Source organism: Melopsittacus undulatus, chromosome 5, assembly GCF_012275295.1.
Source record: "Melopsittacus undulatus isolate bMelUnd1 chromosome 5, bMelUnd1.mat.Z, whole genome shotgun sequence".
Taxonomy (NCBI): Eukaryota; Metazoa; Chordata; class Aves; order Psittaciformes; family Psittaculidae; genus Melopsittacus; species Melopsittacus undulatus.
Window position 1 is genome coordinate 85,251,649 of NC_047531.1, and position 24,939 is coordinate 85,276,587.

The following is a 24,939-nucleotide window of genomic DNA, read 5'->3' on the forward strand; positions in this document are numbered from 1 at the left end:
TTTACCTGGATGTCAGCAAGGCTTTTGACACTGTCATAAAATCAGAATGGTTTGGGATGGAAAGGACTTTAAGATCATTTAGTTTCCAACCCCCCTGCCATGGGCAGCGACACCTCACACTAAACCATGTCGCCCAAGGCTCTGTCCAACCTGGCCTTGAACACTGCCAGGGATGGAGCATTCACCACTTCTTGGGCAACCTGTTCCAGTGCCTTGCAACCCTCACAGTAAAGAACTTCTTCCTTAGATCTAACATAAATTTACCCTGTTAAGTTTTAACCCATTTATCCTATCACTACAGTCCCTAATGAATAGTCCCTCTCCAGCATCCCTATAGGCCCCCTTCAGATACTGGAAGGCTGCTATGAGGTCTCCACGCAGCTTCTCTTCTGCAGGCTGAACAGCCCCAGCTTGTCTAGCTTGTCTTTGTATGGGAGGTGCTCCAGCCCCCTGATCATCTTGTCTCTCATGGCATCCTCACAGGCAAGCTCAGGGAGTGCATGCTGAACGAGTGTCCCCCAGTGGTCCATACTGGGTCCAATATTGTTCAACTTGCTTGTCAGTGACTTGGAAGTGATGGAATGCCTCCTCAGCAAAGTGCCTGGTACCCTAGAGTGCTGTGCTGTCGTTTAGAAGGATCTAGTCAGGAATAATACCACGTTTCAACACAGGCTGAGGTCTGACTTGCTAGAAAGGAGTTCTGCAGAGCAGGACCTGAGGGTCCTGGTGGACACAAGTTATGTTATATGATTTCAGATAGGTAGAACTAGGAATGATGAAGTTATAGTAGTTCCATAACAGTAGTTCTTTCCTTCCATGTTTTTCTGTGTGAGTTCATAGTGTGACAGTTATATTATAGTATGTTACACAGTAATTGTGTAGCTTTATGCTGTACCTCTAAGAGAATTAAAACCTTGTGTCTACTACTGATTTCAGAGAGCAAGATTTCCTCAGAATCTTCTTTCATTCATTCATTAGCTTATCTTTTGTTTAGTAGTGGTATTTAAAATAGACATTCAGTATTAAATAAATTAAATACAATTAGGGTAATGGAAGTCAATTTGTCGAAGAAAATAAGAGAGAGAGAGACACAAAATCAGCAATGTTAACATCTTCACTTAGCAGTGGACAGAAGTCCAAACTAAATCCTGATTTGAAAGCATTTTAGCACCTTGAGAATATACAAACCCCAAATCTGTTTCTCACCTGCATTATGTTTTGGGGCTAAAATATTCCAAGTCAACACTATTGTTGGAAAGGTTCCATATTAGGCATTTTGTTCAAAATTCATATTTGGTTTCTGATGTCCAACTGCATCAAGAGAGGCAATTACACTATAAAAACACAGCTCTTTCTGCTAGTCCAAGTCTCCTGCATGAAGCCACTTGAGCTGAAAACAGATACTGCAATCAGAAATTTCTTTATGGGAAGAAATATGGTGTTAACATTGTTGGGTTGGGCTGTGGGCCAATTTCCACATAATGCAATGACTGCAGAGCTAGTCAGTTCTCTTACTATTGTTGCTAAAGGATCCATTTGAATGTATAACTGATATTTATATTACTTGCAGTTTAATTTTATTTGTAAGATAATTTTAAGCAGTTTTACAAGGTTCTTATATTTCTAAGGTCATAGACCTGTCCTCCCTTATTAACCTGCACAATATGATGTAGGAGTTTGCTTTCCCTGGTTTTGCTCGAGGTCTTGTGATATCAGAGCCCCTCCTGCAAGGTAATCCCTGCTACCAGTCAGATGCTGAAGCTCCATTCCTGCACATGTCTAAGCCAGCTGCTCATGAGGGGAACACTTTGCAATTGAAATTAAAAATGCATAAAAACCCAATGTAGTATAGGAGACAACACCCACTAGAAGGGACAACACAGTCATTTCTCATGATGATATTAAAAAGCAGTTTCAGAGGGAGGAGATGCTTACTTGCTGAAAAGTACGTAAAGGATTCTGAAAACCCAAGTGACAGGACTGAATGCCTGCATATAGATGCAAAATATTCCTTGCTGCTTTCACAAACTCCTTCAGAATATAAAAACATAGAAGGGAATAATATAAAAACATAGAAGAAGACAGTCTAAAAATGACTGCAGCAAAATTACAAACAGCCAAGTCAAGCCACCGTCCACGCTGAATGGGAAAACTTACATCAGCAAACAGAGGATGTTTTAGCCTGCATAAGAAAAGAAGCAATGCATGCCCTGGTGTTGTATGAGGATTCTAATTTATCACACACACACATGGAAATGAACCATGCTCTGGTGCACAGCCTGTATTTCTATATTTAAACTAGTACATCTCTAACTGACAGCCTTCTGTAGAATATAGCTAAGATCATATATGATGGCATTTATTCAGAAGATATGCAATGTGTCCAAAGACCTGACAATAACTATGAAAGACATAATTCCCTTGAACATACATCCATTAAATAGCTTGCTAACATGAAGTTATCTATCTGCCTGTTTCTGGCAGAGTCTGATTGCAGTCCTGGACCTTAAAGACTTATACTTTATGATGGCTGTAACAAAAGAGTTTACTCAAGTGATTCAGTGAGAAGCAAGTCCAGTTTTATGGTGGTTTTATGTTTTCTTATTGTGTACTGCTCTAGAGGTTTAAGATTTTCATGGGAATGTGTTTTGCAGTTCCTCTGGAGATTAAGGATGTTTGGATGATATGTCATGAGAGGGAGGAAATAAAGAAAACCTCATCAACTAAAAAGAGCATCATGCAAAAACAAACTTAGTCTGGGGTGATGGGAACATTTACTGAGGCTTCACTATAGACTAGAAATATGGTGCATTCCTAGAAGACCAACAAGATCATCAGGATTTGTTATGAAACACTAGATGTAAACTGATTAACAAAGCTTGTAAGGTCAGCAATGGTTTTAGTTTTTCTTACTATGAATCTCACAGTACAAAACATTCGAGAATGATACACCGACTTCCTTTTATATTAAGAAAAGCATATGAGATGATGAACAACAAACGACCTTTAGTATGAGCCAATCTAAACTTCCTAATTGTGTAGTTATGGAAAAGTTTTAAGTCACACAGAGTAATACAAAGAGGTCAAAATAGTTGTAGTCCAAGTTGTCACAAGGCCACAGAAGACTGAGCATGAGAAACCATACAGAACTGTTTGCAATTTAGGAATCAGCTGCTCAACAGCCTACACCCCCACAGATTCCTTGACTGCTTTAAAACCATTCTGACTTAGTCAAGAGTGACTGATAGCATTCAGGATGAGTACATGGAATTTGGATGTACCCAGTAAAATAGAAAAGGCTTTTAGGGAGCATTTGAATGCTGACATCCTTTGCTCTGTAGCAAAAGCCAAAAGCTTACTGAACACTCACAAAATAAATTAACACAAGTGCTTATTTCTCTAAGCCAAGTGAAAATATCTAATCATAGTAATCATATATATTTGTAGACACAGAAAAAAAACATGAGCAAGTATATTCCTTTCATATATTAAAGAATGAAACTGAACAACTGCAGAACATGATTTGTCCCAAGCAAGCACATAAAGGATCATTAAAATATATGCCTGGAAAGGAGAACATGAGATACTCCCATCTTTCTGCTTACTAGGACAAGATCAACCATAAACATGCTTATTTAGCCTAAGTTTTTCTCTTAACTCCCTATCAAATTTCGGTTCCAATATCTCCCTTTGCTGAGTTTTTTTCTTTAATGCCTAATTTAACTTTGCTTTATTTTCATCCTATTCTTGTTCTTTCCTAAGGGAACATGAAGATCCCATCTTCTTTACAGCAGCCTCTAATGTATTTGCACACTTATTATGTCTTTCCTCAATCTCTGTAGACAATTGTTTCAGCCTTTTCTCATAAGTCTCGTTTTCCAGATGTCTGGTAATTTTAATTGCTTTTCTCTGGACTATGTAATTTCTCTGGACTCCTTATCCACATCTTTCTAAAAGTAAAATGTTGAAAACATTCCAGATGAAGTTTTACCAGTGTTGCGTGAAGCAAAAGGATTGCTTTGTATTTCATGCTTCCCAATTCAATATTATATCAACTCACATTCAACTCGTCTGTAGTAATATTCTGAACAAATGCTAATCCCAACTTTCATCATAGTCAAAAACTTTTACAATAGGCCTCCATTAAGTATGAGCAAACATATTCTCTATCCTACCATACCAATCACTAATGAAAATATTGAAAGCTATCAGTCCCATCACAAAACTTATGGTATGCCATTTGGTGTATCCTTCCATCTTGATACTGGAACACAGGTAGGTACCCTCCACAAACAGCTCTACTGTAATGGTTCTGCCTAGGCAGTCCTTTCTCAACTTATGCTAATGCTATTTTTGAAAGTTACAGGAGCTCTACTCAGGCTACATTACCTTGCATCAAGTTATATGATATGTATTCTTTCTCCTCTATTTCACAAAACTATCCTCTCCTGGAAAAATAACTATTCAAGAAGATAAATGCTCCAGAAGAACTCTTTAGTGCTTATTCTTCTGATCACTGTTATAGGAGATGACAGTCTCTTCAACAAGCCTAGAACCTAAATGATGTAAATGCATTTTAAGTGACCTCATACTAAAGCAGTAGCTCTGAGCTTTGCATAAAATATGAACACTTGCTGGACTTGATGGTTCAGTTTTCCCACTGATTCCAATAACAGTTGCTACCACCTGCATTTTCACTGGCTTGTATTGCAAATTTATGTTCAGATTTGTTCAGATAACATTTCTGCTTTCTATTTCTTGTAGTAAAGAAATCTTGCCTATAGTTCCATTGACATGCCCGCTCCTGAGAAGTGTAAGCAGGTTCTAGCTGAGATTTTATTCCTCAAATCAGCCAGACCTGATATATATCCATCCACATCTAAATAACATGACAGTCTGAATTTCAATTGCCAAATAGCAATTACAACACTATAAATAGGAACAGAAGAGAAAGGTGAATTGGGAAATTTGAAACAGCTTTCAAAAAAGCCTAGAATAAGAGAGAAAATTGAAACAGCTGAGGTTTTGACTGGCCATAAGAAAAAATACTCTAACTATAAGGATAGTTAGATATTGAAACAGGTTGCCTGGCAAGACTATTCTGGCAGGATATAGCTGGACATAGCCCTGGGTAAACTGGTCTGAATTTAGTGTTGGCCTTATTCCATTAATACTTAGACAGAAAGATGCCTGAATACCACGAGCAACCTTGCCTCAGATAAATTACATGGCCTGGACATTCAAAACATGCATCTAAAATATTTGACGTACATTCTTAACAGGTAACATGGTTTCAACTCTATTTTCTGCCCTTTATGCTGCTGTTTGAGATATCTACTGCATAAAAAGTTTTCTAACTACTAATTTGGAATCTAATCTCTGATTACAATTTTACACACATTATTTTTATATTAACATCTATATGTAAAGGCAGAAACAGCAAACTAAAAAGAATCTCCTGAATTCTTTAGGTTACTGGGGAGAGTTGTTAAACCTTTATGGCCTTATTTATTCACTTAGTTCTTCTTATGTATATACAACTTTGCTATTATTGTTATTTTTCACTATAAGAGCCTTAATGTTCTCTTTCCAGTAAAATCACAGTGTTGAACATACCTGCTATTTTGATCAGTAGTAAAAGCAATGTTTTACACATTGGATGGACCTATTCTGAAAGATTCATCTACTTCTGCCAGTAAATTAATTGGTTACATTGAGATTTAATCACGCTTAGCAGATATGGTAGAAAACAAGCTGTAACCCTCACCTAAGCTAAGGGCTCTGATTCATCATTCTGTTAATATGCAGTTTCCTCATGTAAACTAAACCACAGTAACTATTTATTATTCCCCTTTTGCAAAGCGCAAGGGAATGTGACTTAACTAAAACCCCTTTTCACTGTGGGCCAAATGAAGTTAGTGACTTTGTAAATCATGAGATTTGATCGCATTTGGTCCCACAGGATTACTATGATGACAGTATAGGTAACACAAATGTTGACTGGTGAGGTCAGATACGTTTACAGGCCCTAGTGCAGCCCTAGTATTTGCAGCATGTATTGCCACAGGGACTCATCTGGAATCCTACCTTGTTAACAAGAAAATTGGCAGGACTCATGATGGGAAAGCAGAGACAATTTAAGGTGTCTCTTGCTGGTTTTCACTCTGGCTGCACTGACCCAGTCTCTGCAGCAATCACCAGTTATTCTGTGGTCTGACCACAGAATTTAATCACTGATGGTCACAGAATTTTAACCACTTCATACACTCAGCTGAATGCATAGTTTGGAAAAGATGCTCCCTGAAAGATGTACTCTGCTTTAAGAACATACGTGTCTTCAATAGGTTCAAACACTGTCTTACTGCAATCATGAATATCTTATGCTGACTGGTTAAAAAGCACTACCACATCCAGCTTATGCACCTTCTGAGCTGAGTTAGGGTCCCCTGTTCAGATAGACACACATTAGGCAGCCTGCACTCAGTCACCAGGTATCAGACTGTTACAGCATATCAATTTCAAGGTGCATTTAAATCCTTTATATACTTCACGTTCAATACCTATATATGAAAATGCTCAGTATAGCATTCCTGATACCTTAGATCACTTTCTAAGACAGTCAAATTTTCCAGAATTGTTAGGAGTTTGCTACTAACCCTATTGATAAAACACTTGAGATTTAATTCACAAAGACATTGGAGCAATTCCTCTTGTTAATAGAGATTGCTGAACAACTGCTTTTTGTATTCTGACTGACCCTCACTAGTGGAAAAGATTTTAAAACTCAGACTTAAAAGTTGGCTTAAAGTAAGTAGAACAAGTGGGGTTATATTCCATAGCTATCAAATATTCTGCTAACAGGTCTTTTCAATATGAGACAGCTATTTGGAAAACGCAGTAATGGTTGCAGGAGATTTGTATATCACCAAGCAAAGTAGAGAAGTAAACCAGTGATGAAGAAATTGAATTGCACAAAAAATCCCTAGGGCAGGGGGTAAATCCTACATGAATTAAATCAGTATACTGTCCAGTAAAGGATGAAGGACAAAAGCACAGTGTGCAAAACAAGCAGACAAAGAAACCAAGGATCAAACAATAGGAATTATTTTAGAAGTGCTTGATGTATACCTGTGTGTCAGAACATAAAAAGGTATGTATAGAAAACTTTTGGAGAAAGAGGTAATACAATCAAATGTTTCTGATGGGAGCAGAAAAGGGAAAGTATTTGTCTCTGTAAACAGTTATACTTTGAAAAGGGTTACATATAAAATCATACAATCAAAATGGATAGTGAATGTGATGTCTTTTTCCCCTTCTCTTTTATTATTAAACTTCTCATCTCTAGAGTTATGGTCTACAGCAAAATCACAGGGTGACTAACACAAAGAGAAGGAGGGAAGGGGTGAGGGCAGGAATAAAATCTCTGAAGCAGGAAGTTGATAGGGTCCTTTCTGTATGAGAACAACAGTACCTCCTTCACTGTAGGGGTACTTTGAAGAGGATAACCAAAAAAATTAAGGGTACAAAGTAGGCAGTGAACATAATTTACTCTCATTCCAAAAAGTATTATTTGAATGCCCTCCAGAAGAGTCTATTATTGAAAACAAATAACCAGTGGTAAAGGGGAAACTACTATCCAGGCTTGACAATTAAAGCATCAGAATGGCAACAATAAACACCTGCTCTTCAAGACAGGCAAATAGAAGTGCATCTGAAACTTAAGACTGCAACTTGTGCTTCTCACATGTTCTCAGACTTGACTTGTGCTTCTGGTGTTTAATTAAGGGACAACTACAGACATGTGACTTTCAGAAGTGATGGACTTCATGCCTCATATATTCAAACCCCTTTAGGCCTTGTCACCTTGAAGGTGACATTGTTTCCCCTTTAGGTCTTCATGCATATTTCACCTTCCAATCTTGATGCAAAGATTTATGTATATGACTATCTTTAAACATCTGTATAAACCTATTAAGACCATTGAAGCTACTAAGGTTCTTTAAGTCATGGAATTAAATCTTTCCAGGATTTCAGCCAGAGATTTTTGGAAGGTGGCATACAGGAAGTGCTAAAAGTGGATCCTGGCAGAGAATCAGGAGTTACCAGTGCACATAAAGTAGGAACCCAGACCAATGACTTCAGGAAAATAAATGTGAACTGCAGAAAACAAGTTAATGAATAGGCACAGTGAGAATTCCTAATGAAATCTCGCAGCAGGTAAGACAGGTTACTCCAACATGTACAAATTTAGGAAATGAAAAGTGATTCTACTTTAAGTTTTTACTTCAGGTTTTGGTCAACTCCTTTGATAAGTACCCTAAATAAAATGTTTAAAAGGCACAAAGAAACAAAGAAAAATGTGAAATTCTTCAATTCTTATCTTCCTTCTTCCCCACTTTTCCCCTGCTTTTAGAAAGAAGGTAGAACACACGTAGGTACAATGTAGTTAAAAGTGTAGTATTTTCCCCTATCTATGACAACTTTTCTGGTTTAGAAAGAAAGACCTGAATTTTTTCTTTTTTTCCAAATAAACACTTCCAGTGCAGCAGTAACACTCATTTTAGGTTATTAACACTAAAAAGAAAATGTGTTACTTTTAAAATAGAAAGTGGCACTTTGCATGCTCAGACATTCTTCAGTGCTTTTCAGTAAACGAAAACACATAGAAAGTGTGGGAAACATCATTTTCCCATATTTTTGAAACTTCCTTCAAAAAACTGTAATTTCCCAATGGAATAGTTATTATCTCTGGAGTAGAAAACCAGCTTAGCAGATTTAACTTGTGGGAAAACCACACCAAGACGCGGGATTAGTTTGGCAAAGAGACAAGAGTGTGTCTGTGATTCACATCAGCGAAAAGAAAGGCCAATGAGTGTTGTAAATAACCAGGATGACTGGCATCTAAACAAAGATTGGACACCAAGATTATCAAAGGGTGAATTTACAGTGTGCCATGAGCTGGACTACTTTGTATCTTGCCACCAGGTTTCAGACTATACATCACTGACTGAGAAAATATGTATGACAGTGCTGGCAGTGATTGGTATTGGAGAGGATGAGACTGATGAAGTCAGGATTAGTTCAGTCAGCACACGATTTAAATCTCTTCTTTCTTATTTCACCAAAGAAGAAATATTCAAAAGGAACTGATCAGAAGTGAAATGAAGAATACAAAAGAAAGAACAGAAGGCAGAACCATGAGCCAGACACCTTCTTCTGTACCATATGACAACTGACCTAGTTCTGTATGATTACCTGGATAATACTACACCTGTTTGAGCTGGAATGAGTCTAAGATGATTCTCACAGAATACTCAGTATATAACAGACAGGACAATTACATGGAATTAAATAAGAAACATTTCCTCATACAGTTTGAAGCATACCTGCAGAATTCACTGTTTAGGAGAATGTAGGGTCAAATGCAATGGCTGGATAAGAGAATGAAAGAAAGAGTATTCTATTACCAATAACAAAATATGTCATCCAGCATAATTAAAAAAAAAAGTAGAAAGAAAGAAAAAAGATATGATTCAATAGGAAAGTTCCCTATGCGACTTTGGGAATAATTCTTCTGCCAAGCTCTGTTATTATGCTGTTGGTTAGATGCAGCATACATCTCCCTCCACACTTCTGAAACACTAGCTCCTATACCCAAGTAAAGACAGTACTATTTAACATATTTGCTGTACTGTGAATGTACACCAAAGTGGAAAAGATAGAGGGCAGGAATTAGAAAAGGTAACTAATCCTGTGTTGTGGTTATGACTACAAAAGTGAGAATAACTGCATGAATCATACCAGCTTCAAACGGTTCTCTGAAGACTCCTATTGGATTTGATAGAAAGAACTGCAGACCATGCATGACAGCATGCCAGTCTCAAAGCTGCCATATAAGCCTTTCACTTTACTTACATCAGAAGAAATATGCAGAATACTGCAGAGGACCTATCCTCGTGAAGCTTTATGAGGAATAAGTTTGGTAGTGGCAAAAAGAGCTCCTTGAGAACCGAAAAGGGGCAGCTGACACAAGCAGCTCCTTAAATAATGGAAAGAATGACATTACAGTTCAGACATGGACTCCCTTTCTATGAGCCTTCATTCATTTGCATAGATTTTATTTTACAAATAGAATCAAGTTTATCTGTGTGATGTGTATAAAATTGTGATGTGTATGGATTTGCATCAGACGACCTTCATTTTTTAAAGCCACCTACAGAACTTCACAATACTCTTCACACTATCTACTGTACAAAACCTCAAGGGTCAGCATTAATAACCCTAAAGATCTGAAAGCACTGTACTGTTGTTTTATTAATATTACCCTAGATGTACAATATTGTTGGGGGTGCAAAGAACTCAAATAAAAAATCTAATAAAAACTCAAATAAAAATCTAATATAAAGAGCTGTTAAAGTAACCAGAGGCTTAACCTGTTTCAGGACTTTCCTTCTGGGAATCAGTAGATACAAATAGCACTGAGGTTTTCAGATTTTAAGAGAGCCTGAAATTTATGGGATGTAGAAATGTGATATCCCTGTGTTCCTGCATTACAACATGTTACATTTCATGAAGGGATGTACAGCTCATGAGAACTGTAGTCATTATCACCTGCATGTAGTATAAGAAAGACAACTATTAACCCATGATGTTCACAACCTGCTGTTAAGTGTCTTAGTTTTACTATGGAAGCATGAGGGCACTCCATGAATAGAGGTTCTAAAATGTATTATTTTAGCTTATAGTTTTAAAGTAATATACTGCATAAATAAACTAGGGGAAAAAAATTGTTGTTGCTTATAGAAGTGACTATATTTTAAGTAATTTTCAAAGACTTAATAAGAAGATGTAGTAAGACTTAGTTGTAAAACAGTAAAATTAATATTTTTACTGCTGCTATTAAATTGTTTCTGTTTAAATTTGGTTGTTGTGTGTCCCCCTGGGTTTGCTTCATCCTGTTCACTCAAACTAGATAATTCTTCACTCATGCAAAATTACTGCTCAAGGAAGTTCCTATTAGGCTCTAGAAGGAGGTTTGCTGAAGTGAAGGATGCAGCACTTGACTCAGAATGTGCATGAGCATCTTATTTTTGTTGCTCTGTTCTGCTTTATTCTTTTCACAGCAAATAAGTAGGATTAAGGGAGCATATCTTGAATGACTGATGATAATTCTGAACACCACAACTAAATCTTTTGACTGCCTGACTTAGAAGTACTTATTATCCCCATCAGCTCCCCTGATATCAGCACTCCCACACTGTTATTTCTGTGTAACACACTGAGATAGTCTAAAACAGTCAAAGGCCAGCTTACAATAATAAAAAATAAAAAGAAGAAGGAAAGGAAAAGTTAGCTCCAAATGAATTCTGGGACTTGTCCTGGAATTAGGAAACATGGAGGAAAGACAACTGCCCCTTCCCTACCCCCACAGTCTCATTTTGTCAGTGTTAGGGACCATGTATTTATTTTGTGCTCTCGCAAATACTGTCATTATCTTTTCTATTCTTATTCCATCCCAATTCATCCCTCCATAGTATGATCACATCAGGAACTTGAATACATGATCACACTACTCTATGACACAAAAGTTACATGCCAGATAGAAACACAGAAAAAACACAGTCTTGTTTAGGTCAAATCATATTTACAAAACAGCCTCTGAGCTCAGTGTGGTGAGATGCAAAGATAATGAAAAAGTTTGCAATTTTAATTTCTTAATGTAATTATTATCCATGTCTATGAGAATTGTATTTGTTTTTTTCTCTGAATACATCAAGTCAGTGGTCGTTTAGATATATCTATGGTCTTGGATTCATTATAGGAGCAATTTTCTGTTAGAGATAAACAACAGACATCAGAATTATCTTGACATAGACCACCCTATTATCCTGGCCACTACTGAAATGCATCATTCCAATCTCTGACCAAACAAGGACTCATATTTATCTTCTATTTATTTTTGTGACTGAAAGGGGATCTCCAACATCTCTTAATTCCTTTTCTAGTCATTCCTATATTTTTAGGGGTTTTGTGAACACCAAAGGATGTTGTTTTGGTATTTTTTCCATGGGAGCAGAAAAGATTGTGAAATTTCAGAACATTGCTTTGAAGTTTACTATGTGCGTTACTATAGATACTAACCTTTTTATGCTTCCAAACGTCTGTGCGTGACCCAAAAATCTTCCAAAATCTATGTGGAACATGTGTCCAGCCTTTGTCAGCATTATGTTGTCATTGTGTCGATCACAGACTCCCAGAATAAAGGTAACAACACACCAGCCAGCGCAGGAGTAGAAGAAATTCCTTATTGCCTAGGTAGTAAAACAAAAGCACTTAATGGAAATATTCAGAATTACTTGTTTGCAACACTACCAAGAAAACCAGACACTGGACTTCTACAAATGCTATACATGTTGTAGCAATGGTACTCATACAAATAATACACAAATTTCAAAGTTATGATAAAAAAACAGTTCTATGCATGAGATTTTCACCTTGTGTATTATGGATACTTGAACTCTACAGAAAATTTCTAAGGTGAAATGTATGCAAGAAAACCAAGCTTCTTGGCAGGAAGCGAATATTTTCTGTTCAATAGCATGTATATCGTATAAACTGTTGTTTGGAAATTAGCTGGAAATCCACAAATTTTACCCTTTGTTTTGTAGTGAAACTTGATTATTTTATATCCGCTGCACTGTTCAGTATCTATATGTGTCTTTTTCCTCCAGAACTCAATTGCCTTTCTCAAATCCTAATTAATCAAGCCCCAAAATATTCCTGTCCCAAAAATTAAACCCCATTTTACAGCAAAAAAAGGCTAAATTGCTTTCTGCTCTTAGCATCTGCAAATCTGAATAGATTATGGAATTCAAACTAGTCTTCTGGAGACAGAACCCAAGAGAGTGATTAAATCAAAAACCAGTCTAATAGTCATGTTTAATGTAACCTTCTCCTCTGGTGTTCTTTTACATGGTGGAGATGTGTACTTTCGTGGTCAGTCTGCTTCATAGAAGTGGACTGGTTCGTTCAGATCTACATCATAAATCTCTTTACAATATTACATTGTGGCATTCCTCTTTACCAATATTGTGCCCATGGCAAATGCAGGAAAATGTACAAGCCTTTTTTCAATCTTACTGAAAATTCAGGTCTTATTCAGAAGTCTTAATCTCCCATAAATCTAAATCATAATCAAACTAATTTATATAGAAACCTCCAAAATCCTAACCCATAATCTTTATATTTTTGGACAAAACCTACATTGTCCAAGGGAAATCATTATTTAGGCATTCCAGATTTCCCTGTAGATGTAGGGTGCCACCTGCAATGGCTGATACAGGTGACAGCACTGTGGAAAACTTAGGTCACAGCATAAGAATTAGCTGAATCTGATGTCAAACTGTTCTACTTATTAACTTCGAAGACCTTGGATAAAACACCTAAGCTTTCTGTGATTTTGCTCACCCAACTGTAAAATAAGGATATTAAAGCTTATTCTGAATTAGTTTTTTTGAGCACCTTAGATAGAGAATTGTATGAGTAAAAAATCATGAAGGAGTCAAAAAAGAGAAAGGTTCATTCGCCAAGGAGTGCAAAGTGAATGCACAGCAGCAATTTTATGCATGCCCCATGCAATCAGATCCAACTGCATTTCATGATGAAAAAAAACTAAACAAAACTGATAACTGGTTTTAGAATATTGTGCATTAATGGGAGTTTTTACAAACCACAGCAGCAGCAAGAAATCAGGTTTGCAATCAATAACTAATAGTAACTTTTCAATTGAAATGTTTGCTGCACTTAGAATCATAGAATAGTTAGGATTGGAAAGGACCTTAAGATCATCCAGTTCCACTGCAAACTTACAAACTTAAATCTTGACAGATTGTTCCTGTTTAATTTAATCAAGATGATATACCAGGAGTTCAAGCATTCTTAGGAAACTGAGGGTGAACAAATGCCTGTGGAATAGCTACAAAATTATTAAAAGCTATCAAACTTATTTATGCTGTACATATCTGATAAACTGTTATAGAAACTATTTTCAGAGTCATAAACACTCAAAGGTCCTCCTTAAATTCAAGATTTTGGCTACTAATCTACTGTGGGCACAGAGTAGGGTTCTAAAAACCATCCAGCAACATAAATGTTAGGTTTTACATGGGCCTCAGAACATGCTCAACCAACAAAGAATTACTAAGTTCATTTGGGAAACATCTGCTTCTAGAAATAGAATTTCTAATTCTTTGGCTGATGCATAATCTCAAGTTTCATAAAATCAGATGCATTACATAGGATCCCACAACGTGAGATGAAAAACATGATTTTATGTATCATATGACTAGGGAGTTTTGATAAAGCAGCTTTCCAAAACTGTGTGTACTGACATGGGTTTTCCCAACGACAGGAAATCCACTGAGATTCTGCATGGTTTATATGAAATAAAGTATTTAGAGAGCTGACTTAAAAAACAAATGCTTAGAGTTCAATACTTAATTTCTGCTTCACTTTACTACTAAATTTCAAAAATCTCTATGACACATTTCTATAGAAAATGTATTGCAATGCACCTGATCCAGAGCAGTATCTCCTTAGAGTGGCATTTAAATCAACTCCCTGGCTTCTATGCATGTGACTTGTTTGTCTTGTGTCTGAGTCATTTGTTTTTGCTGCTTACTAGCATTTGGTTTCTTTTCCCCCCATGGTAAAACATGAAATGTATAATAAGCTTCATTTTGATGTTACCTCTTGGTAACTTGATTCCAGAGGATGGTGATGGCGGAACCATTTTTTAATTGTGTTTTCTTTCAATGGTCCTATCAGTCCAGACTCCCTGTGGATCTTCGCTAGTGTGGTAGCATCTGGCACCATCTGTACCAACCCTAATCAGATAGAAAAAAGTTTGCATGAAAAACCTTTAACTTTAAAAAGATAACAACATCAATACATACTGCCTATTGTTGGATCATTCCATGCAGAAAAAAATACATGCATAAAAGCTTAAAATATAATGAATGCAATCAAAAATATAGATCAGAATTGTTCTTCTTGGAGACAAAACACAAAGGACAGTAAAAAATGGAAGAAATAAACCCAATAAGAATATTGTGGTCATAACTGCCACAAGGTTCGTTCGTTCTTTCTTTCTTTCTTTCTTTCTTTCTTTCTTTCTTTCTTTCTTTCTTTCTTTCTTTCTTTCTTTCTTTCTTTCTTTCAGGTACAAATAAGGACAGCAACTTAATGAGATTCAAAGTGGGTAAGATATGTACAAAACGAACAAAAATCTGTAAAAAATAGGATTAGATATTTACTGTGGAATATTTTGTATGTGTTTACTGTCTAGAATGCTGCATATCTTTTTCTGCAGTATGCGATGCTAATCACAGCTGGGAGAAAGGATACTAGATAACACAAAAATCAGTCTGATCCAATATGACATAAACTGGGACTTTGAAGTGCAGAGAGAAGCCAAGCATTTCGCAATGCTTCACTTGAGTCCTCTCTGTCTCTGTTGCATGCACTTAATCCCTTTTTTGGAACTGAGACCCTGCTTGCTGCCTTCTGTCCTTGTCCCCATGTGTCCCTGATGCACTTCTGTGAAAAGTAACTTCATTGTTCCCATGACTATGAAATGATCATCTCCTACTTCCTTGTAAGCAAAAGCTAGCCTATGGAGCAAGTCATTAGCCTACAACTGGGAAGACCTGGGTACACAAGTTTACTTAAGCACATATACTGTATGACCACAGGGAAGTCACTTGCTCCTTTTATCCCTAATCATTAAGTGTAAATCAATTATATTAGCACTTTTGTAGCTCATAAGAAAGACATTGTGTGGAAAATCTGTTGAACACCAAGAGGTTTTCTGCTACCATTGTGCTGAAAGGAAGACACTGTCAGGCAGAGAATACCTGCAGATGATCCCTGTATCTTTCTTGGCAAACATCAAATTAAGTGCTAGAATTTAACAGAGACTATAATACGATCGGAAACAGTGTTCTTGTATTATGCGCATTTGAAGCAGAAGCCTTTAAGCTTTGACTCCCATCTCTACAAAGAAAGAAGGAGTCTTTTTCAGGTCACCTTAACACCCATCATGTGAACTCATCTAAACTTTCTCCTAGTTCCTTCAGATCATTCATCCTCCCTCATTTCCTCTTTGTAGCTCAGAAAGCAGTGATTCTTTTTGATTTTAAATGTTAATAGTTTTGTACAGCAGGTAATCTGGATACATCAGTCTTCTATTTGTGCAAGGATTATTTTCAGTCAATGACTGGAGAGTCAGTAAAAAATAGCAAGCTCGTTGCTGTCAGTAAATTCCTTTAGCAAGCAATTGGTGTCCCGGGTACAGTTGTGCTGTAACAACCACAAAAGAGGGGGAAAAAGCTTTCAGATGAGTCAGACCTGCCCCTAGCAGCATAAATTGCAATATTAATGTTTCAAAATCAACACTGTGAAGCTGTCATCACTTATCTACAGGTACTTTCTGTAGCCACATGCTACAGGTTCATTTAAGCATCTATGCAGGATCACACTGGATTAAAACTTCAGCAGCTATAGGAAATATGCTTCAAAGTTCTCTTCTTGATGTGTGAAGTTACTTTTGGTATCTGGTGCAAGCTGATGGTGTTAAGGCTTTGGGATAATTCTAGCCTAAGCTGCTACAAAATTCAATGAGTTTGGTTGCACTTCTTCTGGAGAGGCAGAATGAATAAATAAAATCAACATTAAAATTCAGAGCTGGAGTAACTGAAATCCTGAGAATTGTTCTTTTTTTTTCTTAACAGAGGAAGATAAATAAGACATCCATGAATATAAAAGCTACAGGGAGGATTTCTGAATACTGCTGTTTACATGAAATATGAATAATGTAATACAGGTAACTTTTATAATCTAAAACTGACCTTGGCCTTTTCCTGTAGATAAACACCTATAAATGATCATTTGCATATCCAGTCCCTCTTGGAGCCAAATGCTGTCCATTACTCGAATGATTTGCAGAACCAGCATATCTTGACGTAGATCATCGCCTATCTGTGAAAATTGCACAAGAAATCCAGGTTTCTCTTCCAATACCAGACAGAAATAACTTCCTATTCCATTTGGACTTTTCCCCCACCAAAATAGCTATATTCATTTTGCAGTAAATCCATCTCGTTTTTCTTCAAAATGCTACTTATGTTTCCATGTCAGAAGAGGACAGAGTAGATGGTGCACATAAGCAGAAACAGCTTTGACAGCCACTGAGATGGTTACAAATGATATGTGATTCACTGCAGCCCTACTGCTTACTATTCCTGTGTAATTATGAGAGTTTGAAAATGTAATCCAGAGGTAGGATCCTAATTTAGTTACATTCTGAAGACTACCTAATGCTAGATCCCTTTTCATAAATGACAGTGTTTGGCTAATGTTAAGCTTCACAACTTGGTATTTGCAGCAGGCTGAAGGGGAATTTTATCATGAATTTGTATTTTATCCATTACATGATTCATATTCAGTTTCAAACAGTGATGTGGTGTTGACTGTTCTCCCCATGGAGTCAGTCAAACAATAATCTGAGTGAAATAGGGCTTTAATTATAGCCACAAGAAGTAATGATGAGATTATTTTCAACCATGGTTGAGTAAATGGCCTGTGAAAACATAAGCCCTGCTTTTTTTTGTTTCCCCTTTCCTAGCCCATCTAAATACAAGTGACTTTTACTGGTATTTTTAAGTGGTTTATTCTTTTATTACATCCTTTTTATACAAGCATTCCAATCTACAGACATTCACTGCCACAAAATGAGTACTTGAGAACACATAAACTCATCTTAAAAAGAAAAAAACCAAATCTATTTTTCTTTTATTTAAAAGTAATCTTGACTCCAACTAACCCTTCATAGTACCTAAACCTGTGAAAAATCTTATTTGCTCCACTAACTTTCTCTCCTTCTCTCCCATATGAAGTCAGCAGACAATGTATCATGATATCAATGCTTATCATTTTCCATACACATTATCCATAATGATTAAACAGTGAAAGTATAGCACAAGATATATTAACACAACGGTTTGCTGACGGGATGGTGATGTCAGCTGTAATACTGCTAAAACTGTAGCTGGACAGTTGTTTGTTGAGTGCTACTGGGCAGGGAAGATACAGTCTAGGTAGAACAAACACAAACGTTTAAATGTCCCATAAGCAGGCACTTACTCAGCTGAGTACGAACCTATCTATTTAACATCGATTCTCAGATGAAATAGTACAAGAACCATAACTCTGAATATTCAGGAAAACTTAACATTGCTAGCCTCCATTAACAGACTTCTGGTTTGAAAAACTATACTGCAAAGGATTTAGGAACAATGTCTTTCCCAACACTGACCATATCATATTCATCAGCCATTCTACAAACTTCAGTATTCTCCTTTAAAAACAATATCCACTGTTATGTAAGATTTTTGCTTTCTGTGTAGCAAATGCACCTTCTAACACTCCAGTATTTTTGTTAGAGCTATATGGTGAAGGCTAATGGATTCAGTCATTCAGAACTATCTCTTCTCTGAGACTTGCCCTCTGACTTCATTGTGGTAAATAAACTAGGTTTAAAAGATAAGGTTAATGTTTTAGCCTGGTTGTCTCCACTAAGAGAAAGAAAAATTGCAGGGAGTTGTTTGATTCTCTACTGATCCAAAAATGTGATACTTCAGTGCATTGCCTCAATGTATTGCATTATAAGTTGTATGTCAGAAATAACTGGGAAAAGCAAACAACGGAGGCAAATCAAACTCTCAGGCTCAAGGTTTAAAACATAAATTACATGAACTTCAAATCAACATTTTCCATACAAAAGGAACTGAGGATTAGAGGAGTAACTTACCTTGAAAATAATATTGATGTTTTGACTTGGAGCATTTGCATTGACAAAGGAGATTTTTAATGGAAAAGCATTGGATGTAAAATACGAACATGACTTCAGGGAAAAAAAGATGAGAGAGAAGAACAACAGCGTCACATATACAAAACATCAGGATAATACAGTAACTCAAAAAAGGCACCATCTTTAAATACGACTTTTACATTATTGACTGTTTAATTGGATCGGGAAAAGGAGAAATTCTTTTTCCCAGACAATTTATTTCACTCAATAATCAGATTATAGGAATGGGGTTTTTTTTTCTGTACTAATTGTTTTTCATTTTTACACAGGCCTATTAACAACAATCTTTGCCTGGGACTAAGTGAATGAAGCACAGAAGACTGATCTAATGAGAATCTGTAAAGCATTGAAAAGCTTTTGGTCCTATTATTTTCTGGGGGAAAAAAAACCCACCAAAGCCCCTTTGCAACCTTTATGGAAGCAAATAACCTGCTAATTTTGTTGGTGACCTCACTCTGGCTGAGGATACAGGAAGTTCTGAAAAATCCTCATCTATTTTATGTGGGATTTATCTTAATTACACATAAACTCTGACTTCTCATGCCCTACAGCTCCTTCCACCTGAAGACCTCAAAGGGCTTCAAAACAGATTAATGAGCCCAGCACTGCAAATCCTGTGTGAGTTAGTGGTATTATCATCATTAAAAAAAGGAGGGGGGAACCCACCAAAAAAACAACCAAAGACAAGGGTAAATTAATGACCTGGTTTCTAGAAATAATGAGTGCCCCACAGGAGCCACTGATGTCCTTACTGGCTGGAGTGCAATGGAGGCTAACTTGAACAAAACCACTACTAGACACAGCTGCTTCTTGCTTAGCATCCAAACACCTTAAAACATGGTACAAGCATGCAAATATTGTCTTAGCCACATCATATCTCTGCAACATGCAACAGCTATCATTGATGATGAAATCGTGACCCCCCTATGGAATTTTGCCAATTGAAATGTCTCATTAAGTGCTTGAAATGTTACTGTGAGATAATGCATTACCGATAGAGCTGGGAGCAGTACTTGCAACGAGTAAAATCAATAGATGACACCAAAATGAATTAAATTTAGGTAATTATAAGCACTTAAAAATTCTAATTTGCATGATTATACTGACATATGTTTCAATCAAGAAGCTGCATACATTTATAGCAAGATAATGGCCTATAATGATATAAGAAAACAACAAAAAAACCCAAAGTTCTTCTCTTCAGATACTTTCATTTAAACATCTTGTATCTGTCCAGCCAAGCTGGTGCAGTATAAATAGCATGACTGTATGGTGAAATACCTTCCCATTAGCCATTATTTCCAGAGAAGCCTGAAAGCAGTGAGAAGCAGCAGGCTTCAAATTCTTCTCACTTATATCACACATAATTGGCCCAGGCCTGCAGGGTGCTGGAAGACCTCTGTTCTCAGAGAGATCAAGGCTGAATAGCAATTACTGGGAGAATCATGGGTCAAAGGCAACTGAAGGGATCAGCACCTCTTAGACTCAGGTCCACTGTGGATAATGAGCCAGAGAACAAAAATAGAGCACAAATTGCTGTAATTAGGCAGCTGAAACTGGTAATATATATGGTGTTCAGATTTGTTTTCTCTTGCTGCTGGATACCTTTGCTTTCTCCAGAGATGGAACAGCTTATTCCTGGCATAGTATTGTTTATGAAAATAGTTCTAAACAGCAAATAACTGAGACTTACTACTGTGGTCAAAATAAAGTTAAGTCACACTGAAGAGCACTGTTTCTTCAGTCATTTTCAACAAAGGTCACAAACACAGGTAAGTTATTGTGCATATTTAGTATTTTACCTATTCTCAGTCCTTTGCCTAGTCTTGCCTCAGAAACAAGAGCTATCTCTAGACCTTTAGCTGCTCTCATACCTGACAGGAGAGTCTTAGATGACAAAAAAGCCTGCCACCAAGAGCTGGCTGGGCAGGACGGTAACCCTGGCAATCCTGACACCACCACAGGGCATCTGAGCTGGGAGCAGGCTGCTCAGAGTTTGAAATCTCTGCTGCCACTGCTGTGTACGCAACACCCACCCCAGCAGTCCCCTTCACCTCTGCCTCAAACAAAGGCCCCCAGTTTAAAGGGGATTAGGCTAGGTGTCAGTTTCCCAGATGACCCATCCTTTATACCAGTAAGAGTATTTCCCAGTCAATGCAGCTATTCATTCCCTTTCCCCCTTTATACTAAAAAAACCCAAATAAAAAGACCCAAATTAAAACCATAATTCATTGCATGAGCTAGACTTACTTCTGCCTTTATGCCTTGGACAACAAGCGCGGGATTCAGGGGAAGCCGACAGATCTTTACCTCCTGGAAGAACCGCTGAAGTCTGTTGAGTTCCACCTTTAACACCTCCTGCAACATGTGAATCGTTATGGCAACATGAAAGAACATAGCAGCAGCTTTCAAACCCTGTATTTTAAACAAGCAGCACAATTCTGGAGCTAGCGGCATCCATGCAAGCTTATAACAGCTAATGAGGTCATGCTGAGGTGCAGCTATTAAACATAAGAACTGTGATTTTACTCCACATTCATGTTTTTCTCTGACTAGGTGCACTACCAGTTCATGCTGTCATGTCAATTCAGATTCAACACCCTTCATTAGAGCCTCATTAGCCTTGCACCTGCTTTGCTGCATCTCATACTGGTTTTGCCTTGATGGACAACTTTACAATTTGTTGCTTGTTGCCTCACCACTGATCTCCCTCGTCTAACTGTAGACGTGTTAACTGCAAGGTTTGGGAGTTTCTCAATATCACTGTAACTGCAGCTTTGAGATTAATCTATAAAATCCCAATTATGCATAAATAGTGTATAATGTACCATTATTTCTTTTTCTTTGCATGGACTTTTTCCCTTTGCATACCTTTTCCTGTATGTAGTCCTGTATATAAATATATATATGTTTGCTTTGCATATTTGCATATAAATGTTTGCTTTGCTGCTCTCAGTAGCAACACTAAGAGTTTTCTGAAAAATCCTTTGAAAATCTTTGAATCCCTAATAAGGCAAAAAGAAATTATGGTATTTTTCATGATAACCAACAGTGGCAGGTATACTTTTATTTGGCTTTCTGGTCTGTCTTGCTGAGCTCCCAGCGAGCATCAGTTTTACACATCAGGTAAGGAACAACAGCTGTCTTGGAAAGTTAACAGTTTTGAACTGGAAATGTACCTATGCAATGTAAAAGCTGTGTCTGCTGGAGGACTACAAGCCTGCTGGTACCAATGCACTTCTGCAGGTATGTGTGCAGTATTAATTGCCGAATGCTGTATTTAAGATATTCAGTACAGTCCAATCTGGTTGGCTTTGCTAAGAAATTAGGATGTTCAGCCTGTCAAGGACAATTCCTAACAAGGTTTTCAAGAAACACTGAAGCTCTACAGGAGTCACATGTATTGAGATGAGGTGCTGAATGTGAGCATGCCTCTCTGTAAAATGCTAACTGGTTTTGTTGCCATTATTTCTGACCACCTCCAAGTCTGGTTGAGGAACCATCAAAGAAGGAATTGAAATGGCTTAACAGATCTACTAACCTCAAAGTAATAGTTCTGAGAATTGTCCCATTAAATACAAATGTTTTACTTGTTTTCAGTGCAGCACAAAATTATACAAAGTTCAGTTAAATCTTGAGGTTATTTATGAAAAGGGCACTATAGGTAAGAGGTGTTACCTAACAAAAACTAACTTAGATGGTAGGAGGTATTTTTAACAAACCTTTCTTTTTGCATCACTGGCAGCTTTTACTTTCTTGGCAATGTCTTCCAGGATTCCAGTAAGTTTCTCCTCCTTAGAAAACTCATTGTTCAGGGTTTTTCCAGCACAGAACTGGAGAGCAGCCAGTAGATTCTGATACCAGACTTTGAAATGAACTTCATTCTGTGCATTCTTCAACAGCCTGAAGGAGGGAGGGGAAAAAACATTTGTGTATCTTAAACTGATCTTTATTTTCCACAACCTCTAGCAGAAACAATAAATGGACTCCAGATTAATTTGTATTTGGTGACTTTGGGCAGCAGAGAATGAAAACAGAATGTTGTGTATTTGCTGTCAGTACTCAAATCTCATTTGATAACTAATGAGATTCTGAGTGTGTTGAATCAATAGGAACCTGCCATTTGTATGCATTGTCAAACATAGCTCTGTGCCTGTATTGCTTCTTATTTCTGCAAGAAAACTTTACAAAATAACTGGTATTTTTTGAAGTCCAGCCCTAAATATATATCCCCAAATCTATTATTCCTTCTCCCCCCAGCTCCTGCCAGTACACTTATATAACTAAGCCTATCTTTCAGCTAGGAGGTGCATTTAAAGACTATTTTTGATTCAGACATCATCATTCTAGAAACTTTCTCTATTTTAAGTTGAGGAGACATTTCTGAAATTGGTTATAGATCTAAAAAGAGTGAAATGAGCCCACTTTATTCCATTCTTTACTGGTAAGTGTTGGTCTAAAGCAAAAACTCGGCTCAGTTCTCCTGCAGTTTGTAAAAGCTTTGGAACTGAAGTTATTACATCTTCATTTAGGCCAGGAAAACTGTTGAGCATAGGGAGATTTTCTTAGTTAATTGAACTGATCACTGGGAAATCTTTTCCGTATGTGGACCAGAGGTTTAGTACCCATTTGCTTTATCTTTATAAGTGTAGATGTAATCACAAGCTACTAACATCCTGCCCATTGCCTGGGGTTTTCTTTTGCCTGAAGGACTGACGAACTGCTCTTTGCTTTTGTCCAAACTCTCTTCCCCAGAACTTCATCCTTAAGTACATCTCAAACCTTAAATTCCTTGTACATGTCTAAATCTTAATGCAGCTTCCCTTACCTGAAGAGGTTATTCAAACCTAACAAATAACACTAGTTTTCACAGGAAATCAGAGAAGCTGTTGACTTTAAAGGCACATCATATATGAATATGTCACATAAAAAAGCAAGAACAAGATATATATCAAGCACTGATATTTAAAGGTTTAAAATAATAATACCTATAAGCACTTCAACTCCTTCAAATCATGCATAAGGCACTACAGTATTGCTACAGCAGTCCATGCATCTTTTGGTGACGAGGGATTCTTGTCATCTTTTATAAGGCAATGTTCCTTCTAGGTCCCCTTTTCCTACATAATTCAATGAAGAATAATATTACCTAGCAGCTTCTGAAAAGCCTCTCCAGCAACATAGAAGCTCTGAGCATCTAAGGATTTATAAGTACTGAAAATGTTAAAAGAATGTGTGGTGTTTCTATCAGAAATGCCCAGACATGAAAAGGAAGAGATATGAGAAATTTATCATCACTATTCTCTGGAGGAGACTGACAAAAATGGCATCTTTTTGTTTCCTGTAGGCTAGTAAAAACAAATAATTGCTTTTTGGATCTGTAGGAAACAGAAATTGTCATTGCAGTGCCTGGTGGAAGGCAAACCCCACCATATGGAGGCAGTTGTATTCTTACCCTCAACCCTCCCCAAGCTGACAAAGGCTGAGAGAACATGTGCATATGGAGGTGGATAGACTAATTCTTCCAGATTTCAAGCAGAGTAAGTCCAAGATTCCACAGGATGGGATTAACTTGCTTAAATGAAGATGTCCTGTGCCATTTTAGATATCCCAGGAAATCCTATTTGGCCTCCACCTTGGAAGGGCATGGGTCCACTAGAGGCAGTATCTCTTGTGTGATGCTCCCATGCAGATGTCTCAGATGCCCTATGCTGTCTAAAGTAGCCTATGTTTAGGGTACTGAATCACACTCTGCAGTGGCCTTTTAAGTCAGTTGTAGGCAAACAAGGTGATTTAGAATGAAAACATACTCTATTCACCTCAGCAGCAAGTCAGGAACAGGCTTGGTGATTATTCTATCAACAAAAGCATTACTGACACAGTCTAGACTGTCACATGGGCAGGAATTTTAGTCTACCAAAGTAGAGCACAGCTCAGGCTCAGTCCAGCTGAACAGTTTGCATTTCTCTTGGAGCACAGGCAGAATGAACCTATTAACTTCTTCCCTGCAA

General features: G+C 37.2%; 1 protein-coding gene across 1 annotated transcript in view; it reads right to left on the reverse strand.

Annotated features, from left to right (window-relative positions):
* PIK3C2G (phosphatidylinositol-4-phosphate 3-kinase catalytic subunit type 2 gamma) overlaps nt 1-24,939 on the reverse strand; it is a 185,241-nt gene that overhangs the window by 56,611 nt on the left and 103,691 nt on the right. The window contains exons 20-25 of the mRNA XM_034063146.1: nt 22,651-22,831; nt 21,179-21,286; nt 18,869-18,961; nt 16,908-17,037; nt 14,749-14,885; nt 12,142-12,311 (exon numbers count right to left, since the gene is read on the reverse strand). Coding sequence (XP_033919037.1) covers nt 12,142-12,311; nt 14,749-14,885; nt 16,908-17,037; nt 18,869-18,961; nt 21,179-21,286; nt 22,651-22,831 — 819 coding nt within the window. The remainder of the gene's footprint in view (nt 1-12,141; nt 12,312-14,748; nt 14,886-16,907; nt 17,038-18,868; nt 18,962-21,178; nt 21,287-22,650; nt 22,832-24,939) is intronic.